Below are 877 nucleotides of genomic sequence, written 5' to 3' on the forward strand. Positions count from 1 at the left end.
TGTGTGTGTGTGTGTGTGTGCTTTTAAAGTAGGTCTTTGTGTTTATTACCTGTTGTTCATGAGGCTCTGGAGGAGTTCGGAGGACCTGAACTCGTCCACCTCTCCGATCACGCGGACGCTCACATCGCCGTCCCGACCCAGCAGCCACTTCACATGCTTGTTTTCAGCTGGAGGGGAAAAGAAAAGATAAGAAGGAAAAAAAATGAAATGGGTAAGCTTGCAATCTCTCCACAAGATTCAGCAAAAAGCAATCTCAGAAATTGTTATTCTTGCTTTGATCCAGAAGGTGGTGCTGTCCTATAAGTGTAGAGCCTGGGGAACCACACACAGCAGCAACATCTCACTGTTTTTCTGTCTCTTTCTGGGAGTAAGTTCATGTGTCTCACTGCAAAACATCATTCATGTTTGAATAATGCAGGATCAGTACAAAAGTTCAAAGCAGTGACCTCATTCCTGTCAGACCAGATCAGACCTGGGTAGTTTAACAGAAACCCCCTCTAAAGTTTACAGCCATCGACTGACTCTTTCACTAAATTCATTGCAAATGGTTAACTTATGTCAACGTTTCTTGTTAGCTCGCCTTCACGCAACACATATTTATTCCATTACATTTAACACCCACAGGGTATTTCAGGTTGTTACTATGACAAGTCAGAATGTCTGCTGTGAAAAAGGTCCATACACTGGGGGAAACACTGGAAAATGTGTACAAACAGGTGTTTTCCATGAGGTAAAACACCAACAATGACATCACTGATTGGGAGGGGGTGTGGCTTGAAAATTGAAATCCTTAAGGGGGATGTGTACAGCAGCACTTTTCTGCCAGATTTACCCTTTAAAAGACACAGGAGAACGAGAAAGGAGTCCGTGGGGGGGG

At 43.9% G+C, this 877-nt stretch overlaps 1 protein-coding gene across 1 annotated transcript in view; it reads right to left on the bottom strand.

The window, feature by feature from the left end:
• zgc:92242 (SH2 domain-containing protein 4A) overlaps positions 1–877 on the bottom strand; it is a 20,207-nt gene that overhangs the window by 3,148 nt on the left and 16,182 nt on the right. Inside the window, exon 3 of the mRNA XM_032510900.1 lies at positions 50–167. Coding sequence (XP_032366791.1) covers positions 50–167 — 118 coding nt within the window. The remainder of the gene's footprint in view (positions 1–49; positions 168–877) is intronic.

This window comes from Etheostoma spectabile, unplaced genomic scaffold (assembly GCF_008692095.1).
Source record: "Etheostoma spectabile isolate EspeVRDwgs_2016 unplaced genomic scaffold, UIUC_Espe_1.0 scaffold273, whole genome shotgun sequence".
NCBI classification, from domain to species: domain Eukaryota; kingdom Metazoa; phylum Chordata; class Actinopteri; order Perciformes; family Percidae; genus Etheostoma; species Etheostoma spectabile.